We start from the raw sequence: 22,687 nt of genomic DNA on the forward strand, positions 1-22,687 counted from the left end.
TTCCCACAACCCATTAAATACTATTTCCAAAATGAAGCAATGCTGTTGAAGGTAAAATAAGAAATGTCCTACAAACCTGAAATGCCCTTCTTGTTATTTAGTTATCTCAGAAGATGAGTAAGCCAGGTGGAAGCAAATACAGTATTCATTCTACAAAAATACTCTTAATGGAGCTGTAGTGAATATAAATTTGTTGGTATGATATTTTAAATGTAGCACTTTTATATAGTGAAAGCAATGAAACCCAAAATGAACTGATTTTTTTGAGAGTATGGTGCAACAGAAGTAATAAGGATACAAAAAAATCATGGGTATTAATTTTAAAAGTAAAATACACCCTCTGCGCAATTTATATTTGTCATGTTATCAAATTAACTCTACTTTGTGAGAGACTGCATTGCCCCTTAAGTATCTGCCACATCAGTTATTTATATTTTCCTGTTTTCAAGGTTACCTGGTGTTCACCCATCCTTTCTGCCCAGAAGGAATGGAGAAAATACTGGAAAATAACAGGAGGACTTTGTCAAGTCATGTGTGTTATCTATCCCTTTCTGATACATTCAGACTTCCATCATTGTTGGTAATGCCCAAGGTCGGAATAGCACTTGCCCTACAGGATCACACCTAAGTTCGGCCTGATATAATAATAACCTGTGGAATATGTTGTGTTTCAGATTCTACAGAAGAAGGTTTCCAAGGACTCTGCACTAAGCAGATGGGGAATATCTATTTTAGGGCTATTGTGATGGCACATTTTAGTTTAGTTTCTGAGTTCAGCGAGCCCACATATGATTGTCCACACATCCCCCAGGGACATCCTAAACTTTAGACGCTATTACCCTTAGGCAGTTGCACATGTGTAAACTAGGTGAATCACGTGCATGTGCGTGGCCTGACCTGCCAACTGATCTGAAAAAACTGAGTTTTCCTTCTTCGGGACATGTTTCCCTCCACCTAGCTAATAATTTTTACACAGCTGGAACAATTAGTACCTTTGAAAACCCTGTCCTTTGGTCAAATTTAGCTAAAATTGGCTAAATCGTTTAAAGTCAGCCAGGATAAGAACTGGCAGACAGACAAAGTACACAGCCACGTAGGCCACATTCCCTTAGAATTAGGCAAAGAAAGCACTATAGACCCCGTTACTGCATTGGACTCATCCCGCCACGCCTCAGCAATGATCTCGCGCACCCTTAAATCAGTTTTATCAGTCAGAAGCACATCTGACTGTCACACAGTCTATTAATTTGTAAAATTATTCTACCTTTGGATAGCAGGGGTCACCAGTGAGGCATTGCATAACAAGACTGGCAAATGCTGCAGTGTGGTTGCCCGTTAGATGGTGAGTACAGGCTGCCTCAGCACCACACGGTGCAAGGTCCTGAGAGGAAGTTAACAGTTGCGCTGTGTGTCACTGCAGATTTATTTCACTTAAATGTGGGAGTGGGAAGTTACGGAAATGCTTTAGCTTTGTGGTTTGAGAAGACAGGCACGGGTACCCAGGGCCAGGATGAGGCCTTTATAGGGTTAATAAGAAAAACCCCCAAAAGGGGAAACTGCCTCCCCCGCTGTTTCACTGCCCCGCCGGGAGAGGGAGCGCAGCGCGGGCGGCCCCGCCGCCTGAGGGGAGCGGTCACCGCCCCGCCCTGCCCCGCCCCGCCCCGCCCCACCACACGCGGCCCCGCCCCGCCCCTGCCCGTGGGCGCGCGGAAGCCGGCGGTTGGCTGGCGGCAGCGCGCGCCTCCCGCCCCGGGGCAGGAGGTGGAGCCGGCGGCCCGGCGGGGCGGGGTCTCGGCCGCCCGCCCCGCCCCTCCCCCCGTGTGCGCGGCCGGCCCCGGGGCCGGAGCCGCCCGAGCGCGCGGGGAGGGGCCGGGAGCGGCGCCCGTGGGGACCCGTTAGCGCCGGGGAGGGATCGCTCAGGGCCCGCGGCCTGCCCCGATAGAGCTGGCTGCCGCCGGGGCGGAGCGGGAGGAGAGGGGAGGGGAGGGGGGTGCCGGGGCCTTCCCTGCGATTTTTTTTTCTTTCCCCGCCCCCTCCCAACCTCGCCCCCCTTCCCGGACCTTGAGAGGTGAGAAGGGCGGTCGGGGCCCGACAGCGAGAGAAGGGGGTCTGGGGCTGCCGGGAGCGGGAGGAGAAAGCGAGGAGGAGGAGGAGGGGGGCGGCGGCGGCAGCGAGGGGCGGGCTCCCGCCCTTCCCTCCGCCGGGCTCGCGCCTGCCTGCCGGCGGTGGCGCGCGGCTGGCGGCCGCCGCCGCTCCGAGGAGCGTCCCGGCGGGGCGGGGGAGGGGTAACGGTAACGGTCCCCGGGCGGGGCGCGGCCCGGGACAGGCGCTGCCCCCGAGCGGGCGGCGCCGGCCTGATGCGGGACGCGGGGGGGCTGTTGTTCAGGGCCGGCGCTCGTGGAGACGCGGGGGTCTGTGTCCCGCCGGGCGGGGCAGCCGCCGTGGCTGAGCCGGTTCGAAGCGTCCGGAGCGAAGACCCGGTAAAAGTGCACTTAACAGGCTGGGCTTTCAGGTATTTGCCCGTTTGTCTCCTAACCGTCACGATCGTTAGTATGAAATAGTGAAAAACTATTTTTTTTTTTTTTTTTTTTTGAGACTGGTCGAACAGAGTAGAGCAGCGACTACGAAATCACCAAAACGGGGAGTGGTGTTACTACACGAGAAAAAAAGTATTAAGTGTTGAACATCAAACAACTGCTGTTTATATATGTTACTGGTTTATGTTTTTCCTTAAAGCCTTTTTGTGGCTTTGGGCTTTGCACTCGCGCTGGTTTAGCTGTGTGAACAATGATGCAGCTTAGCAGTGCAGCCGAAGTCAAGCCGTCTAGGGCTCGTTGTAGGGTGTTTTAACAGTAGTGTAAAGTTTTTACCCAGTTATGTCAGAACAGTAAAAGGGGAAAGCTTGGGTTTGTTCGTTTCTTTTACTTAAAAGTTAAATTATAAAATTACGTAAGCTGGACTCCAAGTACAGTCTTATTTTCAAGTAAAAATACTGCTCAAGTCTTCTTACTAGCATGAATAGGAATAAAAATTTGAACTCATGATGATGTCAGTATAGCTTTTGTATCGAGACAAACTATGTATTCTCTTTAAAAACAGATCACAAGATGTATTTTCATGAGCAGTTCATTAATTTTGCCAGAAACAATCTCTGATCATTTCTCATTAAGGTAGTTTTGCATGAGAATTTCCAGAGGCATATGTGGATGAACGTTAAAAAAAACAAAAGCCCTGTTCTTGAACTTCATAGGTGCATTCCTGATAGAGGGGATTGTGTCCCCATCTTATGTTTTTCCTGTTTTCCACTTGCTGAACAATGCTAAGGAGCATAAAGCAGGATAGAACCAAAATAATAATAACCCTAATCTGAGTCAGACAGTGTTTTCCTCTGCCATGTGTCAGCTTCATTGAACTGTCCCCCAAGTATGTCATCTGGATGGGCAGGTCCACTACCAAAGCCAGCATGTCTACTTCATGGCCATAGATTTTAACACATGGTGCTTCAGAGAAGTGCAATGACTGCAAATTCAAAATTGAAAAGAATTTGTGATGGTCGGACAGTAATTGCAAACTGTCGCCAACAATGATAATTCTTACTGATGAACTTGTTCCAACTCTGGACTTCTGTATCATCAGTGCTTTAAAAAAAGGTGGTTCTTTAGTTGTGTTGGTGTTTTGTCTTTTTGTTGATGTAACTCAGTGTTTCTTGATGTGGTAAAGAAGATTACCTAATCAGGCGTAACATGACCCAGTAATGAAAGTTTCCACAGCTCTTAAGAAATTACAATGGGATTTTACGTTTCCCTTACAAAGCTCTTACAATGGGACAGTTTACCTCCTGCCCTACCAATTAATTTGCCTTTTATTATAGCAATCCTACCAAGTAGAAGAATATATTAATTACAGACCTAACTATCCACCATTTGTTTTCTTCATAAGAGCAAAATAATTGTTAAACTTTCATTCAAAATTGACAACAAAGCAACTGCTGACTATAAATACATGTATTAATTTGCTGTATGGCCTAAAAACCCAGTCCTGTAGGAGGGATGAGTTTATGTGCTCCAGATGCAAGAATGAGGTGATATTACTATTCAGACAGCTAGTAGAAAAGATCAGACCATTAGAGGTCAAATATTAGGTATCACATTATGCATGCAGGTGTCCCATGGGGCTACGTTTTCTTTCACTTTAAAGTGCCTATAGTTAATTTGTTTGGTGCTGAGCCAAAAGTAGACACATACTATTTCAGCAGGCTAGCTTTTCTGAGAAGAGGTCTTGCTTTGACTGGAAAATTTTTAGTGGCCTGTAAATTGGAAAGGGTTGAGAACCACTGTAAGTATGAATTTGTATTGAAGCATGTTTCGTGGTGGTACTTGGCTTTATTCACCAATGTTACTCTTTGGCAACAGCGTTTGGTTCATGTGGCAGAACAATTCTTCACTGCTCTTTCCTTCGTGGAATTGCGGTTAGCCAAAGATCGGAGTGAAAATGCACTGAGGTTATTTAAAAAAAGAAAAGATACTGTCTTGTAACCCAGTGTTTCTTGAGAGTTTGTTTTTAAATTTCATATTAATTTCCCCTCTTTATTTGGAGTCTTTGTTGATGTGTGTGTAACCTGAAGTTGTAGAAGGAACTAAGGTGACAGTTGTGCAGTGACACACTTTTATCGCCTTCCTCTCAGAAAGTTTAGGAATCACAGGACGAGTGGAAGGAATAGAGTAGGTAATCTGCTTTCAAGATTAGGTTGGTTTTTTTTTTCCCCAATGGCTGGCTCTTACCTGTTTGTACTGTTATTTTTCTGCTTTCAGATTTTTTTTTTTCTCCTACCTCACATTTTTGGAAAGAGGAAGACAAATGGAACTACATGATTCTTTGAACACCTAGAGATCATTCTGGTGTTACAGGTAACTATTGGATTTACTGAATTCTAGCAGTAAGTTTGAAGTGCTAGGGCTTGGACAATAGGCCCAAGCCAGAGTTGACCTATAGATGAATCCTGTATTCAGCAAAACAAAGTTATGCTACAAGGAATGTGATTTTAGCCCACAAAGGTGTTGGGTCTTCCTTACACCTGAAATTTCATCTTTTTTGTGTTGTATATCTTGTGAGGGTAGCTTCTGGTGAGCTTCTAGTGACTTTGCTTTTGTGGGCTTCACATCCTAGTGTCTGGAACATTTTAATGTGATTTCATCACTTCTGCTCTTTGTCAAAGCATGCTTTATAGAAGACTGTCAGTATTACTATAAAATTCAATTTTAATCTTTTCAAAATGCATGAGAACCCTCTAACTTTGAATCTTTTCATCATTATAGGAAAAACAGGAAAAGTTGATACTGAATCTGTAAGAGAAAATACTGCTTTAGAGAAATGCTTATGAATAGAGGCCCACCAACTGCACAGTCAAATCTCATTACTCCAGTAATACTGACTGGCTTTCACTTTCTTTCATTTTTTTATCAGGAAAGTAGTAAGACTGTTCTAAGCTAAAGCAATTTTCAAAGGGAATAGCTTTGATGTTTATACAAAGCAAAGGGATAAAAGAATGTTGAAAACAGGAATACATGCAAGAATCTAGCTTTATGTGAACTCTGTAAAGTAAAACACTGCTGAAAAAGTAGTGGTGAGGGTGAGAAGCAGTCCAATTAATTTAGGAATACTAGGTTTTACTAAAATGAAAAAAATCTCCTTTCTTGACTGTGGGATCTCTCTGCTTTGGGAATGTTGATAAGGAGACATACTCCTTTATTGTCTAGAACTTATTCATGTCATGATACGAATACAGGAGAGGTGGTCTTTTGCACTGTTCATGTCATCATCTGTCACATCACTGGCAATTTACAGTATACACAGCATTTTTAACAGTAGATGCTTTAATTTGTTCTGTTGTGTATTTTTCTACCTCTCTGGTTCTTGATAAACTTTTTGACATAGTATATTGTACTATTAATTTGATCGGGGGGGGCTGTAACCTTTGACTAGCTTTCCAGGAGCAAGAAGTCTAGAGGAATGCTGCAGTTTTACATGCTGGAATAACAGGAAATCTGTTTCAAATAAATTTAGCCCAGAGTGATAGCTGAGCACCAGCTGCAGTGTCCTTCAAAGCTCTCTGCTGAGACAGTTCTATCCTAGAAGTACACAACTCTTGAGACATAATTTTCATTAAGAGTGATGACAAAATACTTGAGAATTCTGGGTGTAGTTATTACAAGATCTTCCTTTTCTTTGGGCATTTTCTGTGTGTGGCCATCACACTCATCAGTTGAGAATCATGAGTTTGGGAAGAGTTTGAGTCCATTGCCATCCTCTCGTTTCATTGTATTGCTCCTTATTAAACTGTTGGGAGACATTTCAGTATTCTTGTTTTCTTTTGTATAGATAAATTATAAATTTCTTTCATCTTTCAAATACTCACTTCTCCTCCCCCATTGGTGCACCAAAAAATGCTGATGTACTTTTAGTTAGTATAGTGAGTATTTGGGCTAAATGAAATTAATCCTTATAAGCTTCTTATAAATTTATATCAAAATAGCACTTTAGTATTCCTGTTTCTCTGGTCCCAAAGAAGAAAATGCTTGTAAGACACTTAAGGAGCTTTTTCCATGTTTATGGTTGCCAAGGTGATACAAACTTTGGCAAGTAATTGGCAGTCAAACCACTGGTACTAGCTACGGTAATCATCGGTACCCAACAGGAGAGTGTTTGGTGTTAGTCTGCTGTGCGTTTTTCTTCAATGCAGGCTTATAGAACACCAAAACAAGAACCTGTTTCTCACTCTGCGTTGCTCTCATTGATATAAATACTTTAGTATTGTATAGCAGAATGATGCTTTTGGTACCTGATGCTGCAAACTCAGTGCCCAGATGGAGATTGGGAGGCACCTGCTTAAGCTTGATGTCTTCCTCTGTCTTTACTCAGGTCTGATAAATAAAAAGCATAGGGTTATAAAGAACATGAGAATGTAACTCAAACAAATGTCAGTTGGTTTTCCTTCAGCCTTGAGATTCAGCTCTGTCCACAAAGATACTGACATGGTTTTATTCATTCTCTCCCTTGTCTGTTTAGAAGTCTTTCACAGATAACCTGTTAACCCAACAGCAATGATAATCAGAAAATTGTTATCATTGAGTCATATACGTATGGCATCAAGCAACTGGGGAAACCAGTCCTTCTTGACTACCATATTTGCTGGAAAATAATAGGTTTTATTTAATTTCTGGTCATAAACAATTGACCTCCAGTCAGTTTTTTTTCCCTTTTCCTTTTTTTGCCTTTTTCCATTTCTTTCCCTCTCAGTCAATCTATATCCTTGGTGGTGGTATCTTCCACCATGAATGACATGACCACTTTCTGAGCTTTAAAAATTATTAGAACTGCTAAGATTCCCCAGAAATTACTTTCAGAACAGACTTCCCATTTTCACTATTTTGCAGTAGTTCAAAATGGGATAGCTCCACTTACCAAAATAGCTGACCTCCTCCAGATTGTCAGAATTTTTAGTCTTGGCCTGCACCTCTTTCTCTAGTGGTCATGGAAGTTAAAAAGAATTTGAAACAAATGCCAAAACGTACTCCAAAGAGAAGGAACTGAAGAGGTGAATCACTGTGGGAGAAATCCTTATTGCTGTCTTACTGCAAGTAGAATGACTAATTATCGGGCAGGGCTGCTGATTAATAATTATGTTTTATGGACTATGCTGGCATTTTTCCAGAGGACAAATTTCTGTAAAGTTGAGAGAGGTACTGATTTCAATCTGTTCAGAGGAATACTTTGCCAATTAATTACCTCTTCTGGCAATTCTAAGTGCAACTGATGTTAAAAATCCTGATGTCTTCCATAACAACAGGATATACTTTGAAGAAGAATTTTCGATTAGTAACTTGGATTCTTCCAAGGGCATCCATCAGATTTTCAGAATTAATGGAAAACTCTTTATAAAATTGTAAAAGATATTTTTGTAAAGCAGTGACATTTGAGGTAGAGCACTGGCTTTATCTTTTCAAAAATGTCTGGATAGACTTCTCCTACTGCCTTAGCTGATACTTTTGTCAAAATAGTCAATATGCATTGTATTGATTCTATTGAAAAGAATTTAACTTAATTTAAAACTTAATAAGAATTTAACTAACTTGCTTAAAATTTGCAATGCTTTCCGATTCAAGAAATTGCCATTTGAAATCAACATTCTAATTTTGTTTTGTGAAAACTCCAGTATTACACATTTGGTGGTGGGGCAGTTCTTGAAAGTATATCAAGTGTTCTAGACATCTTTTTACATATAGACTATAAGTGCTTTCCTACTTAAGGGATAAATACCTTTTTAACTTTGAGAAATGTCACCCCTTACAGTTTCAAAAAGCCACAGCTTGCCCAAGTGTTTTGCATAATTAGAGCCTTTTAAGCCTTTGAAAAACCTCTTGAAAATGTAAGGTGTTTCTCATGCGTACGCTTACTGGATTTTATATGGGGGAGAGGAGGAGCAGAATATGTCTTACCTGAAAAAAATGAAAGCCTAAGTAACTAACAAGAGTGCTGTGGACAACTTGATGTTTTCAGACCTGTTTCTGATAGTCTTTCCTTAATTATTTCCTGTGGGTTGCAATTGAAGACTTTTTGTTCAGCTAGATAGGCTTTCTGTCTCCAACAATAAAACAATTCTCACCTTGACAAAGCATTACACCAGTAGCATTGGATGATATTAAATGAAAAATTAATTCATTTTGTGAAATGCTGGGTATTATGAGACCAGAAGCGTGATTATTTCTTTCATCACTTTTTGTTTTGTGATTGTAGTATTCTGTGTTTGGTTAAAAAGAAATCCTTCCTCTCCAATCTCAGTTCTGATTAGAACTTAAACCTGTAAGAAGAGAGGCTCTGCAGGAAACGCTTTCTTTATTAACTAGTGTCTGAGGTACAACTTTCTTCTGAAAAGCCATATTAATAGCAATTGCTAAAAAAGAAAAGGGAAAAAAAGACAATCGTTTGAAAAGCTAAACACAAAACATAAAAAATAGTTCAACTTTGCAGTTGTAAGTTTCCAGTTGAGTGAATATTTCTATTTTTAAACTGCTTCTGCTGTATCTGCTTCCTACTAGTTTCCCTGAAGTTCTTTCTTTTAATATTTTTTAATCGGTGTAATTAATAGGCAATATATTTTAAAAGCTGGACTTAGATGGAGCAGAATGTAGTTCCTATTCTTCCTTCCATGTTTCACAATTATTTCAGAATAAGTCAGAGGGTGTGATACTATGATCTGCTTATGGCTTTGTAACCCTCTCAAGCTCAGTTGCTTATTGGTGGCCATATTCTCAACTGCAGGAACTGTTTACACATAATGTTTTTTAATACTGACTTTGAATAGGAAGATCTTGCAGCCTATTTCACTTTCTAAGCACTCTTACTTTTTTTTTGGCACTTTTGCATCCAGTTTCTATATATGTTGTTCATAAAAGGGAACGAGCAGTAAAGGGGAAAAAAAGAGAGGAAAGATATATGTGTGGTCAGGTCTTTATACCATCCTGCTCTCGAAAATTTCTTTCAAAGTATGCTAAGCTATCGTGCAATCATAGCTATTCAGAACCAAAAAAAGGAGAGAACTACATTATCTCAAACCTCTTTTAGGTTATTTTTTAAATGCTGGTGTCTTCCATCTCTTCTACCTCCCTTCCTTTCTCCAATATGTTATGAAGCTGTAAGAGGAAGTACTCATAACATTTTGATATGGGCTATATAGGCATGATGATATAATCTGTCTAGTACAGATTTAAGTTGATTTGGGTGGAGATAGTATCATTCATCATTAAAAAAAAAATTGCACACCATTCTTATGCTTACTGTAGCCTCAATTTCAGAGCCAACAGAATTTGTCAAAATCAGGCTAAAGTATACCCGTAGAACAGATTAAATATTCACAGCATCTGGCTATGTAATATGGTACATATTCATAGAGTACAATAAGAAAAGAATCAAGTCCAGAGAGGTTTATGAACCTGAACTGTAAAGAATACAAATAGTAGTATGGCTGAATTACAAAATTAATTAAATGTTTACAAGTAGTGTGTATGTGGTGAGGAGACATAGGAGAAGCTCAAAGGAAGATGAGGTTTTTGTCAGTGGTTTTGGTGACTGGATTGTTTTCAAGCAAGTTCTTAACTTGTTACCAGAGTAGACATTTTATGTTGACTTTTGCTCAAATAAGCTATTAGCCTGACAGTTGCCTTCCAGATGAGTAAACCATTCTACATTGATTATTTGTTATATCCATATGCATTTGTCTGGTAGATATTCTTTTTAGAATATTACAGTATATTTTAGAAGTGCTTTTGCATATTAAACGATCACTTGGTCCTTGCCAAAGATTAAATCAAAGTTTAAATCTTGCTCTTTTACATGCAATAAGAGAAATGGTATTTTGGATGTAAATGTAATCACAAGCTTGTGCATTCAAACTGTAATTAAAGCATTAAGTAAGTAGAGCATTTAACGATGTTATCATAACTTGATAAGGCTTGGCAAGATCTTCACCAAGAGCCATAGCATTTTAAACTTGTTAGTATTTTCCAAGGAAATAAAAGTAATTAACTAAAATTAATCTATGAATTTATGAACATGTGGGCAGATCAAGTGATAAGTAATAGAGCTTCACTCTTTTGTACCTCCTCTCACTTTTTGATATTTTTTTCATTAACAAATTCAAATTTACATTGCACCTTTGCGTAAGAAGTTGACCAAAGAACGACTGTACTTAAAACAGATTGATAGGTTCAGTAAATAGTCAAACATTATTGTTTGAAAACTTATGAGCTCAGTGAAGGAGAAGTACTTTTTATAAATACTAAAAGCTAAATTAGGAATTCTTAGAACTTTGAGGTAATGGGAAAATTATTGCAGACCATCTAAATCTCATGAGATCTGCATGCAGTAGTACAACATGTCAGTTTTGTATTCCCCTTAAGATTTAGCCAGAGTTGATAAGAGAGAAAGAAAAAAACACTTGGTAAGCAAATAATGAAAGTTTTTATTCTCAATTGTGCCTGCTGCTCCTGACAGTTTAGCCATCCGGCTTCAGGAGTTTTCTCTTTTTTGAGCGTGCTACTTCAGTAGTGGACGTCATACCCCTGAGACTGCCAACAGTTTGGATTAGTATCCCGTGTTCCTCCTGGCAGTTTATTTATATTCCTGTTGTCTACTTCTCACTCTCTGTGCAGAACAGGAAATGTTTTAGGATTCCTGTAAAAACAGGGGTGATGCAGCTAAGATGGGCCTCTTAGGATAGCTGTGCAGTTAACTCTGCAACTCTACTTTAATGATTTAAAGGTTTAATAGGTGGTCTAGATTTCTACTATTGTTGCTTTCTTTCTCAAGGTCATTTTAGTTTCACGCAGTTGCGGAAGGATAGGAGCTATAGTTTTGTTTGAACAATAAGTCAGATATTGTGATGATTTCTGTTCTACTTTGTTTCTAAATCCTGGGCTTAGTTGATATGTAGCCACTCAAGCTAAGGCAGTTCTGCATACTCAGAAGCAAAAGATACGCAGCTTGTGAGTCTGTTAAGTTCCCCAGAGGAGTTGGCTTTATGTCTTTTGGTTTATCAGTTCCTCCCTAATAACATTTCTGTATACTTGCCAATTTCAGTCAAACTCTGGCAAAATGGAGCCCTTATTGTGTTTAAATTCCTGAAAGGTTTTGAAAATATGGGTAGGTAGGGAAGGCCAAATAAATACTGCTTGACCTGCCAGCTGATGAGCCTGTCTGCTTCTGGGTCTGAATATGACAAAGGATTTGCTTGTCCTGGCTGTCCTGGTACTTCGTAGGGAGGGATATGCATCCATGTGGGTGAAGGAGACTATGTAAGATGAAGCATGCAGGAGAACTGGAGTTATTGTTAGAAGAGCTTGTAAAATAAATAATGGTGGGGAACCTGAGATTACTTCTGCATGGAACTGCAGAGATGGAATGAAGAACCTAAGAAACCAGTTTTCTGATTATATGTAGGAACACATGGTGACTTGATACCTTGTTTAATCTGAGATTTAATAGTATCCAAATTCAGAATTAAAGGATATTTTTCCTTACCTGCCTCAGATACATATTATTCTAAGCAACATTGACCCAACTTAGAGGACTAGTTTAGTTTGAGAGTGAAGGGGATAATTAAATGTACTGTGATTTGTTCTGCACGTGTTTTCCTAATAAAAGTTCCTTGAGCCAAATCACTAGTGAAATCAATGGAAACCTTTAATTAACATCTCTAATTTAATCAGGTTGCTTTTATGACTTTGTGAAGCTTATTGTAACGTGAAAAACCCATTGTCAAGATACAATGCTTGCAATTAAAGCAAGTAATACAAGGCATTTTATTGTGTATTTATAAACAAATGTATGTATGATCCAATTTAAACAACTCTGGGACTATTTGATTATGAATACTGCTTTCTGGTATTGATCTCATTTCAGTTCTTAATTTCAGATTTACAGTTACTGCTGTAAATGTCACTTGTTATGGAGAAATAAGATGAGAGTTGGGTTTTCTAGTCTACAAGTTAATACTTTCTAGTAACGTATATCTGTCAGCTACTAGTGTGTCTAATTATAAACAGGATTTTTAGTAGTGATTACTGATGATTCATCTCACAAGTCCTTAATCAAAATGTGAACACTGAAATGCTCTTTTAAAAATCTTTACTATAATACATATATTTCATAAGAAATTGAGATAATTTATTTGGCATTTCTTGTGTAGTCATTGCTTCGTCTGTGTTCAGTGAACTGTATAAGGAGCAATCATCACTGGCAAGCAGAATTGAAAAAATGCTCTTCTGTGCCATACTGCTGTAGTAAAGTAAATCACATATATTTAGAGTTGGCATAGAAAATCGTAATACAGTACTGGAGAGGGGAGAAAGTGTGCACGTACAGTATCCTTTTGATAATGTTCTAACAAAGTGCTTCTAAAGTATTTCTTTAAAAAGGCACTTATTACTTCTGTTTATACGTATGAAAGATAAAAGAAATATTTCATTTAGCGGGGTGATGAGAATAACCAGTTATGGAGCAATATTTCCATTCAGTAGCATGAAACTGATGCGTTGAATTCCTCATATCCTGTACATCTAGTTACCATGCTTGGCAGTCACTTTCTGTACTTGTAAGGATCATAACCACAAACTGGCAGTAGATCAAAATGTTTTCTTTTTCATCTGTCTAACCTTGAGCTTACCAAAATGGTTTATTTCTATCCAGTTGTTAATTTTAAGGCTCTGATGGCATAAAGGCACTTAATCAATGTGAGTATACAAATAGAATTAGGATGCTCATTTGATAGATTATGTTGCTTTCATATTACTTGTATGATAAATGCAGATTGTTATTAATTAAAAGAATTCTTTACTTGTCACAGCAGCCATTCCTGTAAGGTCAGTTCAAGGAAGGGACAAGAATCCATGGAATAAGTAGATGACGGTCAACTAGATACTTGATTTCTCTTTTGCCACATGACAAACAGATCAACATTTCACAGAACCACAGAATGGTTGAGATTGGAATGGACCTCTGGAGGTCATCTGGCCCAACCAGCCCTGCTCAAGCTGTGTCACCAAAAGCAGGTTGCCCAGGACCATGTCTGGACAGCTTTTGAATATCTCCGAGGGTGTAGACTCCACAGCCTTCCTGGACAACCTGTACTCAGTCATCTTCACAGTGAAAAAGTGTTTTGTTATGTTTAGGTGGAACCTCTTGTGTTTTATTTGTTGCCTGTTGCCTCTTGTCCTACCACTGGACATCCCTGAAAAGAGCCTGGATCCATCTTCTTTGCACCTTCCCTTCAGGTATTTGTACACATTGATGAGGCCCTCTGCCTCGAGTCTTCTCTAGGTTAAACAGGCCCAGCCTTTCCTCACATGACAGATGCTGCAGGTCCTTCATCATCGTAGTGGCCCTTTGCTGGACTCTCTCCAGTATGGCCATGTCTCTCTTGTACTGAGGAATCCAGAACAGGACACAGCACTGCAGGTGTGGCCTCACCTGGAGTAGAGGGGAATGGCCACCTGCCTTGACTTGCTGGCCACACTCCTAATGCAGCCCAGGATACCATTATCCTCCTGTGCTGCAGGGGCAGATTGGTGGCTCATGTTCATGATGACCCCCAGGTCCTTTTCTGCCGAGCTGCTTTCCAGCTGGGCGGCCCCCAGCATGTACTGGCACATGGGCTTGTTCGTCCCCAGGTGCAAGATTTTGCCCTTCCCCTTGGAGCTTCATAGGTTCTGAAGGCCAATCTTGCTAGTAAAGACAGAGGGCATTCAGTACCTCAGGCTTTTCCATGTCCTGTGTCACTAGGGCCCTGCCCCATTCAGCAGCAGGCCCACATTTTCCCTAGTCTTCCTTTTGTCACCTGTGTACCTCTGCAAGTCCTTCGTGTTGCCTTTGATGTCCCTTGTGAGATTCAACTCCAGGTGGGCATACAGTCCTAGAAGTCTTTATATTCCAAGGATTTTTATGAGAAGTTCTGTTTGACATCTGTGATGTTATACACAATTGGGTTCCTAAAATGTTGTGTGTATCTTGTGTAGATGTAACATTAATTCTTAAAACTAAATAGAAGTTCTGTTTTTCATATTAATGAGACATTAATAAGGTTTTCATAAACATTATTTTGGTACTTATAAACTTTGATATGATTCTTATAAGCATTCTGCCTTTTAGTGTGATGACTGTTGGTTTTATACTTTGATCATTTGTGTTGCCTTTCTATGAACCCTGTATTCTGCAACACTATTTTTGAATTGCAATGATCAATTGCACACAAGTAATTCCAGATGAGGTCATACCATTTGTTTTATAAATATGTAATAAAATATGATATCCTCATATGTTATCCCCTATGCAGCTGAAAGTCCTGGGTGGGGGGTGTTAACTGAAGCTGCTAATTAAACAGAAATCCTCATTGAGAGAGAAATAATGAGTCTCCTGAGGTGCCTTTTGGTGTTAAATCATACATTTAGAATTCTCAAGTCTCTATCTTGAAATACTTTGCTTCAGCAGCTTGTGGCATTGCATAGCTCGACATTTAAATACAGTGTAAACTTTTTGCCCACAGACCTCTATGTACTTTTCTTAGAAACTTGTGTAGTCTGGCATGGAGTGTTATCTTGTATTACCTAATCACTTGCAAATCTACTTGTTTTACACTGTTCTTTACCCTTTTCGTTTACACTGTTCTTTTATTGCGTTGTAATCTGGTAGTTTTCTATATGGGTCCTAGTGTAAAGCTGTAACTTTTTACCGAACAAGCATCCACTCTGCTGTTGACAATGTTGGTAGTGTTGTTCTTTACCCATTCTTCTGTGGGTTTTTGAAAGAAACTGAATGCCTTTTGGTGAAATAAAGCTGCTGCTGTCTTGGAAAAATACAAAAATGTATTCTTCAGTTTGCCTGCAAATTTACCTACAAAGGTGACCTTGGCCATGTTTATATTACCTTGATAAAAGGAAACTATCTCCATGTTATTTTGTTTGGATTTGCCTCAATCCTTCAATCTGTGGTGTATGGCCTTCTGTAGCTTTATTAGGCAATACCTTCCTAAACTGGTTCTAAAGAATGGCTTTACTTTCAGCAGGACTTCTTTAAGTATCTGCAGAACAGTGTTTTTGTTACCACTCTTCCTTAACAGTGACATTTCTAGAGATTATTTGTGCTGGAGTATTGCTGTCTCTAGATGGATGGCTTTACCTTGTTTTCATTAGAATCAGTGGTACCAGTATTTCTGGAGTGTATGAACTGGGAATGAACCTTTTGCTTGCCTTACCTTTGTGTGGCTACTTGAGCATTTTGGTACTGAAAACTGGTTTTGTGATTTGGGGGATTGGCCTTTCACAGTGTTGTCCATTTTGTATTATAAATGAGTTTTAACTGAAAAAACACAGCTGACCCGATGGACTCAGAGTGCAAACTTCTTGTGGGTGAATAAGCTTCAGGGGACTTACTGCACGGTTTACTTAGGAATAGCTCTGCATTATAGCTTTACTTGTAGATGTTGCAGTTCCTGATGATGCTTGGGTATTACTTGGAGAGACAGAAATCAATGTTAATGTTTTAGTGTTAAAGAAATATAAGGGCCTTGGAAGACAACTATTGTTCTGTGTGAACTGGTATGATGCTTGAGCTAAAAAAATCTAGGATCTGAGTGTAGCCTTCTATTACATATGGAAATCTTTCTCTCTCCCCCCTCACCCGCCCCCCATCTGAATAAAATAAACAGCAAACCAGGCTGTTGCTCTGTACAGGTCTTTTCATGCTACTGTTAAGATGAGTGCTGTATAGTCAGTGTTTCTAAACATATGGCTTGCACCTCTCATGGGAAATGTGCAATGCAAAGTGGCAGAAAGTTGTGTTGTGGTGCCAGTGATTTGGCTGCAGCTCATTTCTGCCAGTCGGAACAATGAATTTAAGTACATACAGTCAGTAACTGTAGGGTGTTTTCCTCTTTTTCTCCTGGATGAACTATACTGTTGCTGCTGTAAGGGTTCTTTTCACATAACCGTGAACCAGAAGTGTTTGCACTTATAAAAAACTTTAGGATAGGAAGAGATTGTTTTATAGAATCCCAGAGCATGAACATAGCTATATTCCTGAAGTCTTTGTTGAGCTGTTTCTATAATTTTGGGGCTAGAATAGAGGAATAGGGAAGAAAAAAGAAAGTAAACATTTAACATTTCTTTTAATGTAAGCATAGTTATAAGGAGAGTTGCAGTTTGGGGTTTGTCTATAGCAGTTTTCTTTGAACAGTTATTGTAATGCCTCAAATTAATATTTTAAGGTTTAAAAATCCTTTTTTAAAACGTGTTAAATTTTGAATGCCTTTTAATGCTGTAAGTATGCATTTGATTAATTAGTGAACATCTTATGGTCAGTGACCCTTTCTTAAGCTTTAGAATACATATCTAGGATCACTAAACATTGGCAATAATATATTACTTTATCACATCTTAATGAGTCTAGTTATGTCCAAAATATATCTTTTTATATTTAATGCTTTTGTTAAGCAGTATTTTTTCAATAAACAACTCTTGCAGTCAAAACAAAGACTTTAATTATTTTGACATTTTCATTCTTAATTGGCACTTAAAAGGATTATTAATATCTTCTAAAGACTAGCTGAGCCTTTATGCCCCTAGATCTTCAGTTTAAAAATGGATATATTTAAATCCAGATGACAGACTAAATACCTTGAAAATATTATATCTTGAGTTGCCCCAAAGTTGAGTGGTGATAGGTTTTTGAAGCTAAAACATAGCAGTGACAGGAAAAATGTTACCATGAAAAGTGGCATTGAGATTCAAATCTTAAAAGTGCCTCAAAAAAGTATTCCATAAACATATTTCTGTATTTGAAAATTTAACTGACTTCCTAGTGAAAAAGGAAAAGTCATAATGAATAAAAATGCTTAGACCTGATTATTTAAATGATAGTTTTTCCATATTTTCCAGTGATGTACATAATAATATTTAGAGTGTGTATATTTCCTCAAAATATATAATATATAGGAGAAGTATTTTAGGAATAAAAATGTTGTATAATTTTAACTAGTTATGCTGGATTGCAATCTTCCTCTAATACTTGTGTGAATAAACATATATAATATCAAAGAATGTCAGTGTAGTAAAGTTTTTGGCTAGTAAAAAAAAAAAAAGACTTTTATATCTCTGGAGATAAACTGTTCTGGAGATCGTGAAAAGAGCAATTTATAAAGCTGTCATGCTATGTTCTTGGTGTTACCTATTTGCACAATTGCTGATTTAACATACAGTGTGCATTTAAGTGTTTACCTTTTGTTCACAAGGCATAATCTGGGAAACTGTCGTGTGTCTGTCCCCCCCCCGCTAACGGCAGGAATTTATTACTTTGTGGAGCTGCTCATATGAGAGAAGTTATGTACTTAAATTCTCAGGTGCTCCACTCTTAGGAATATCACTCTGATCAGTCAAAATTGTCTTCACAGTAAGCTTACACAACCTCATTAATGTGAACAAGAACTATGTTCCCAAAGAGCACAGTGTACCTGTATTTAAAATGCTGTTATGATTCACCACAAAATAGAAAATGGTTATTCAGCTGCAACAGTGACAAAGTTCAGAAAAAATGGGTATAAGCACTCTTGTTTTTTCATTAAATGAAAACTTGTGCCTTAGTAAATGAAAAAATATTTCAGAGCCCTTGCAAAGTCTGTTTATACTGTGTTTGACTAAGATGGTACTATTCAGCTTACCTTTTTAGGAGGTTTCTCAGAAATGTATTCATGCATTAGACAGACATATGATGGGAGGCCATAGACTGGGGGTGGGCGTTTGGATTTGACAGCACCAATCACCAGATGACATTTCAAAGACGAGTTTTGTGTGGTCCTAGTAAGTGGAAGTCCTAAAACAGTTCCTCATTTAAGATCTCAAAAGTCTGTTAACTTCCAGCTGGGGATCTGGTAAAAGCTTTTGCATCGTTCATAGTAATAAAGATTGTCCAGAACAAGAAGAGGCCCGCAATTATTTCAGAGCAATGTTGTCAATTTAAACTGAAGAATTAAGTGGCACTTGTCTCATCTTGTCATTTGTAATACAAACTTGCATCTAATTTATATGAAACAAATATTTAGGTATTTATGCGGTCTGTCTTAGAACTGTAATATGGGAGAGTGTATAGGGGAGGGAGAGTTTGTATAATCTAGAAGAATGAAAGAAAATAGAAAATGGTTTTGTGTGTTGGTCTCTTAAAAGTACAGCACATTTTGTTTTCTAATTGCTGTTTGAGCCCATAGCTTCACAGACAAAGAAAAGCAGTAATTAGGCCGTATTTCCCAGTAAGTCACAAGAAAGTGCTGAAAAAGCACTAGAATTGGCAAATCTGCCATTGTCTTAGTAGACTTGTACTGGGACAGTTTGAATTTTAAATGAGTCTGTTACACAAGAAAGAATCTAGGTCAGTCCTTATGTATAATGAATTTACCATACCAGCAGTACTAAATGTATTTAAAGCTTACTTTTCATAGTTAAATGGGTAATTAAAATACTACTTCTGTGATGAATGTTAACGTGCTTGTCCTGCTTCTCCACCCTTGATGAACACCTGACACCAACACAAAATGTAAGGAGAGGATAAATTAAAAAATGCTGGTTTGTTATTACTTCTTAAGCTGTATTGTAGTTTCACCCAATTTGCAGTTACACAAATTACGGTGTTTGAACGCTGCAGTCAAGCTTTTAACAATTACCTGTATGTCTACAAGATGAGTAGGGTCTGCATGTCATATCATTTTGATTAAACAACTGTACAGTTTTTATGCTGATCTTTTAAATCATTATCCTTCTTAAATATTTCCCTTTTTGTCTGTGTTTAAATGAAATCCCCAGCAAAGATGGTAATAACTGTATATATTTACCTACTTAATCATCTCACCTTCCAAGTATCTTCAGCTGTTTTCTGGACACGCTGCAAAGGCCTTGGTATACAGTTTCTGGTGGGCAGGATGCTGGCAAGGTATGCATTCTGAAATGCAGCATCTCTTCGTAGAGAACAGCTGGAATGCTGTTTCTATAGAAATGAGCTTTGCTGGCATTTGTGAGAAGCACTTTCATAAATAACTGTTCTGAGCAATGATGGGTGAACTTCTCAGGTTAAAACTAGCTCTTTCAGCATTGTGGTTCCCAAGAAAATAGCATGATCTACTCCTGGCATTGAGTGTGAAACGGAGCATTTGTTATTTGGGTGGTAAAATTGGGCACTGTTTAAGTTTTCATATGGACTCTGCATATAACCTGTTTTAAAGAACACTGCAGGTATCCTAATTACAAGATCACATATTTTGTAGCTCATAATGTTCATCTGAGAGATGATAACTTTCACTTTTGATGAAAACCATAGGTAGAAAAGAAGCACTTCTTAGAAATTTCTTGCATATGTGTCCTGGAGAGTTGAACAAACTAACTGAACTGTGAAGATTGAAAACTTCAGATCTGCGTATTGAGAACTGAAATCCAGCACCTCTTTGTTGTTCTAAAATTGTTATTACTGTTTTCATGTGATTGGAATGAGTCTCAGCACTTTATACCTGACTAGTTCCATTTGTCATAGAGGAAATAGTCTGTTTTTCATAGGAAATGGAAATTGGTCATTGTATTTTGTCCTTTTGGCTTTCTCTTCCTCATTCAAGTAAAAACTTCTGTTGGCTATTTTAATGTTATGTAAATTACCTATCTAGAGGGAATTCTGTCTCAAAGTATGCATCTCTCTTTTTCACTGTTCCATCACAGTTCTTTTAACCTGATCTGGAACAGCTGATTGTATATGATTAGAAAGAAGCCTTTTGAGAACTCATCTTTTGTTGTCTGTTTTGCAGGGGGTGTTTCTGGTGTCTTGGATAGTGACCAGTTAGATTTTTCTGCTTTCTCTTTTAGTGATGTGTAAGTGAATGGAAACCATTAGCTCATTTCAGATAGAAATTTTCAGTTACTGCAGACCTAGATTTGAATCAAAGCACATCAAGATGAAAGGCTCTATAACCCAGTTCTAGTCCCTTGAGCCTTCCAGGCTGTTCTTGTCCTTTTTAAGTTAGTGCATGTCCTATAATGGGAAAAAGAATTATTTACAGTTCAGTTTCTCCCCAGCATAATCAGTTATCTTTGGATTGGTTTTAAGTCTTTTCTGTAAATTTATTCTCTAGCAGTGCAGGAAGAATTTAATCTGGTTTTTGCAGTTTTTTTCCCTGCTGTAGTAGCAAGAGTTAATAGAATAAGAAGCAGAGATTCTAAGATGCAGTACAGGAATTACTTCTCTGTCATTTGTGGTTTAAGGAAAGGGGTGGTATTCAGCTCTTGAAAGGGCCTTAATGAATACTGTTTGGTGTTTTTGAAAGCTAATGGTCAGAGGAGAGCAACAGAAACAGCCTTGGAGCTTTTAGGGTAAACTGATTAGCATTTTTCCTGATTGAGGTGGTTGTTTCACCTCCTCTTTTTATCTCAGGATTTTTCACGTCTATTGCCTTTTGTTTATATTCAAATGCCATACCGTTAAAGAAGCCTTTTTTTATGTGAATGCAATGCTTTCTCCCCTCCTTCTGTAGAAAATCTGCTTGCCACAGACAGGCAGAGCATGTGTTTCTCTTGTCTTGGTTGGGTGCACAAATCTTCTTTTATGTGTGCTGCTTCTTACCCTGTTGCCTAGACGATCACTGGCTTTCACTGAGGATGTCTGGTTCTCGTAAAGAGTTTGACGTGAAGCAGATTTTAAAAATCAGATGGAAGTGGTTTGGTCATCAGGCGTCAGCCCCTAACTCTGCAACTGAAAACCACCAGGGAGACTTCTGGAATAGAGGACAAAATGTCACAATTGGTGGCACAAAGTTTTTAGATTCAGGTAACCTACCTTTAACATCAGTTGGTTACAGAAGGTCCAGCCAACAGGATTTCCAGAATTCACCTCCTTGTCCAATGGCATCCACCTCCGAAATCCCTACATTTGAATTCTCAGCAGAAGACTGTGGAGGTGCACGTTGGCTTGACAGACAAGAAACAGATGATAGAGCAAGTGAAGAAGAAAATGAATCGGACAGCAGTTCATGCAGGTTTATTATTACATTCTTATTATTAGAAATGTGTTTTCATTTCATGTTTACAGATAGCATGCATGTATAAACTAGCCTTTATTCGAGATTAAAATGCTTCAGAAACCTAGCAGCTCTGTGCATCCGAGACAGAAAATGATTTATAATCAGGGTTCTGTGTGTTTATTAGGACCTTTTTAAAAAGCAACTTTAGTCCATGTGGATAAAGTTGCAAAGGTGGATGCACTCGCTTGTGTTTTAAATAGTACACCAAGTACATGCTGATATGAACAAGGTACTGTTCATTACATGGTAATGTTACAGGATGCTTTCTAAATTATTTTGAAGTGACACTGATTGTTTGGTTATGCTGAGAATTAGTCCCATGCCAGTTAGGAGAAAACTGTGAACACGTAAGCTTCTTGTGACTCTTATCTGATGTTTTCACATGTTTCTGAAGATGAGGGAGCTGAAACTAAAAAATACTTAAACTATAAATCAAAGATTTTTTTTTTTTCTTGTGCATATGCAACTTGAAGAATATTTCATCTATGGAAAGCCAACCAATTTGTGCTTTAAAGTGTTTGCAGTTACCCATGCAGGTTTCTTAAACTGTATCAAGCTTAAAAAGAAAAAAAATGGTTTTATCGTGTCTATAAAGATGTTTTGGTGTTCTCTTACATATTACTAAAGATGAAACTGTAAAATATGTTTTTAAATTAGGCAAGTTAATAATCTTTGTTGTTAAGTATCAACGTAATTCTTTTAGTTCCTTTTACTGCATAAATCAGCCATTCTTCACTAAAAGTATTTTTCCTGTTTTATATGCATGTACTGCATAATAGTTAGCTTACCATTTCAAGTAAATTTTATGATGTTTGCTTTCTTGCTTTTAAGATAACTTTGCGATGATACAGCATTTCAGAAAGTATGGCTGTTTATAAGGGTACACTGTTTAATAAAGCCTATTAAGGACAGATCAGTCCAGTTATAGCAGTTCTAGTGTTTTGCATTCCTAGGAGAAGAATTTATTTAGTGCAAGGGCAAAGTAGTCCATAATATAAACACTAACTATTTATGGTTTATATAACCTTTAAAGAT

The 22,687-nt window shown here is 38.5% G+C and overlaps 1 protein-coding gene across 7 annotated transcripts in view; it reads left to right on the plus strand.

The window, feature by feature from the left end:
• Positions 1 to 1,829: 1,829 nt before the first annotated feature.
• KLHL5 (kelch like family member 5) overlaps positions 1,830 to 22,687 on the plus strand; it is a 66,779-nt gene continuing 45,921 nt past the window's right edge. For 2 of the 7 annotated variants that reach the window (XM_074822346.1, XM_074822349.1), the window contains exons 1-3: positions 1,830 to 2,068; positions 2,387 to 2,512; positions 4,812 to 4,907. Coding sequence is in view for 2 of the 7 variants with exons in the window: in XM_074822344.1 (XP_074678445.1) it covers positions 21,078 to 21,607 (530 nt within the window). In the remaining 5 variants the exon portion in view is untranslated. Of the gene's footprint in view, positions 2,069 to 2,386; positions 2,513 to 4,671; positions 4,908 to 21,064; positions 21,608 to 22,687 lie in introns of those variants that run through there. The other 5 variants (XM_074822347.1, XM_074822350.1, XM_074822348.1 and 2 more) reach the window with 4 other exon arrangements.

This window comes from Strix aluco, chromosome 4, assembly GCF_031877795.1.
Source record: "Strix aluco isolate bStrAlu1 chromosome 4, bStrAlu1.hap1, whole genome shotgun sequence".
NCBI lineage: Eukaryota > Metazoa > Chordata > Aves > Strigiformes > Strigidae > Strix > Strix aluco.